This window comes from Camelina sativa, chromosome 13 (assembly GCF_000633955.1).
Source record: "Camelina sativa cultivar DH55 chromosome 13, Cs, whole genome shotgun sequence".
Classification (NCBI taxonomy): Eukaryota; Viridiplantae; Streptophyta; class Magnoliopsida; order Brassicales; family Brassicaceae; genus Camelina; species Camelina sativa.
The window spans coordinates 6,689,966-6,693,451 of record NC_025697.1 but is presented as its reverse complement, the minus strand read 5'-3'; the positions used below and the strand labels follow the sequence as shown (position 1 = coordinate 6,693,451).

Sequence of the window (3,486 nt, the reverse complement as noted above, 5' to 3'; positions counted from 1 at the left end):
CCTGTTGTAAAGCTCGTAGTCGTAACCTTCAGGAACATGGATCTTCTTCGTCGGATCTCCATCCTGGACGATGATGAGATGGTAAGGCTGAAGGAAAGGTCTCCACATCTCGAGGAAATCGAGGTTTCTGATAGTCGGAATCACGATATCGAGCTCATCTTTCAACAACGCTGTCTGGTTCACAGGGATTCCAACGGTGTTCGCCGGCTCAACCATGGTTTCAAGGGGATGAGATGAGATCGGATCGCGTCGGTGAGAGTGTATTGTTTTGAAATAGAGAAGAAACAAGTCGCTTTGATTTATACAGATCTGGCACGTGTCTTACTGGACGGCACGTGACGGAGTTGACACGCGTTCGTTGGGGACTCGTCTTAAGTTTAAATCGGAAAAAAGCTGAATGGTTTAGAAAGTGAATTTTTCTTATGGATCTGTGTCTTTGATGTCCCCCGTATAATTCGAGATTGTAATAATCATCTTAATAATAATTATTCTATTAAATTTTTTTATCATAGATAAATTTACAACCAATTATGATTTTATGGAATATTTATTTTAGAGTTAGTTTGATGCTACATGTTAATCCAAGGTCGACTAAAAAAATAAAAAGGGTATTTGGGCCATATTTTGAATATATTAATACTAATTTCCATAAATTGGACCCAAAAGAAATTATTGTCTGTTTTGTTTCTTTTCGGATTGATTTGGATTTAATACACCTAATAAATAAATTAAATTAAACATTCAAATTGACAATTTTAAAGTTATTTTGCTACCAAATTAATTAATTCATGTGACTTGCAGTAATATATATATATATATATATAGTCTACTTTATTTTTATGATATGTAACGTATGTGCTATTCAAATGACCGTATATCTTAAGAACGTACTTATAGTATTTACTATTTGTTGACTCATTGACTGGAATGTAAATACTACAATTAAGTGAGATTTTATTAGGTTACAAAACTTTCATTCATTCTTTTACAGCTTTGCCTTTAAAGAAAAACAGAAAGAGAAAAAAAAAAAAGTGATTTAAATGAAATAATAAATTGACCTCTTTTTCTGATTATAAACTGACAACTTAGTAAATGCATTGTTCTACACTTTGCTATGGAACGAAGAAATAGTGCACGTGATGTGGGGAGCTGTGGTAGTGTCTTAAATTCTTCAACATTTAACTTTTGTTTCAGTTAAAGTTTCATATGTTAAGTTTACATATCGTATTTTACAAGCTAAGGTAGCATGTACAGTAAATTATTTTATTTTATATATAAGGACTTAAATCATAAATCTTTATTATTCGCTTTAGATACGAATCATTCCATATATAATTCTTAAACAGTCGATCTAAATATATTATTGAAAAAAAAAAACAGCTGATAAAATAAAATCTGACCCGTAATCCTTACGTCGTGGACCGTAAACCTTACGTCGTGGTCGTGGACCGCTCGTCGATGCACGTCGTCTATGATTATTGCATAAATCATGTAACTATCATATCGAGTACATGCACGTATAGGTGAGGTCGGTAGGTGATAGACATTTATCATTATTTTACAAATATGAAATAATGTCTAAAAGTCTCCCGGAAATAATTAAGAGCTCCATGTTTCAGTTATTATCAATAATCCACCATTATTATTATTTTTATTTTTAGCCGTGGAAAAAACAAATCACATATATGTAGGCGTTTCAAAGAATATTTAAGTCTCCCAAAAATACTGAAGTTGTTATTATTCTATAGAGAAATAGATCTTAAAAAAAATGTAAATATTTGAGTGCTTATCTTGAATTATCCCGTAAATATATGTGAATTATTTGTAGTTGTACTTGGCTAATTTTTGAATAACCATGAGCTAGGGGATCATGTGGTCAGTGATTTGCTCGGGTTTGTCTTCTCACTATTAATTCTCAATTTATTATAATTTTTTCTGTTGTCCATTTAAATTCCTCTTATATTACAATCGGAAAAAAAATATTACAGTTGAAATGTTTGTACATAGGAAATATCTTCTTTCAGGTTTGTTGCACATAATGACATAATCATCATTAGCTAAATTACTATTCTAACCTATAGCGCGCACTACAATAAAACATGGAATTACCGACTACAAAAACGGTCACAAACTATGTCGTAACGATTGATTGGCGACTGGCTTACGTAGTCGCTAAACATAGCATCCCTAAAACAATCAGTGGCTAAAGAGTCGTCTAGGAGGTACTAATTGGCGACTTATAATATTGGTTTTTTTTCCTCGCCAAACAGTTGTTACGACGTATGAAAGTAGACTGCATATCGTTACGACGTATGAAAGTAGACTGCATAAACAAAACAGAGAGAAAAAGTTAATTACCCGAAGAAAGAGCTCATCATCTTCCTCTTGAGATAGCTCTGATCAGCATGAAGTACCATGAGAAGACTCGTCATAATCTAGAGCAGCCAACTTAGTAGAAAGTAAAACTTGATGGCTTTTGATTAGACTTGTGCCCATCTACATGATTATTATTGGACTAATCATACTTTGTGTGAATAATATAGACTACTTTGTTTGAACATGAGTAGAATGGTTTAATACGTGTAGTGTGCGATTAGTTAACACCACTTACTCTGTTGTAGAAGCAAATCAACCAAAGATTAATAATGGTTTACTGGAAGAGACTATTGTGCATATCTTGTTTAGTTTATAGATTGTATCGCGACTGTTACATATAAATTTGAATGAAGACTAGATGACATCTGCAGAAGTATTTTAGCCTTGGTGTCTAGATATTCAATCCGTGTTGCAGTTCTTGTAATTAGCTTCATAAAGCAAGATTTGTTTTTAGAGCAGATTCTTTCTTTAGGCTCTTCTTACTGTTGCTTAAGCTCCACATTGGGTATGAAATTACAATATACGTCTTCTCTTTTAGCAGGGACGCCCTTGATGCGCTCCAGGTAGGCAGATACTCTGCTGCATGCGTATGCTAACGACTCATGTCTATGTGATTGAGGAGCTTCTCAACTACAACAGTACCCTCTCCAAACTTTTATTATACGTTGTGTTTCCTTTGACTCCGACTCTAATGTCTTCTTCAATTTATTTATTGGTACCCACGTACTTTTTTTCTTGCAGCTCTGGAAAAATCAGACAACAGTTAGAAGAGGATGCAAATCTGCTGGAATAGTTTTCCTCTTTAGAGGCTTAAATATATTAGTATGTATGAAAACACTTGGATGTCTGTGGTGCAGAACCTTTAATTCCATCTAAATCATATGTATGTCACCACTTACTAGTTTCTCGTGTGTGTGATTCAGTATCATATTTTCTGACCTGAAAGAATTGTCCTTTTGAGATGGCAATCTCTAGAACCCTTTGAGAAATTACTTGAAGTCACTGGTTTTCGTAAGTTCATAAAAGGCAGAAAAAAAGGTTATTGTTGCATACAACACACTCATCTGACTGCTTAGTGTATTCATGCTTGTGCAAGAATTCTCAAACATT

General features: G+C 33.7%; 1 protein-coding gene across 1 annotated transcript in view; it reads right to left on the bottom strand.

The window, feature by feature from the left end:
- The window catches only part of LOC104735586 (UDP-arabinopyranose mutase 2-like), a gene marked incomplete in the record, with an annotated part of 2,474 nt that extends 2,193 nt beyond the window's left edge, over window positions 1–281 (bottom strand). The window contains 1 exon segment of the mRNA XM_010455402.2: window positions 1–281. Coding sequence (XP_010453704.1) covers window positions 1–216 — 216 coding nt within the window.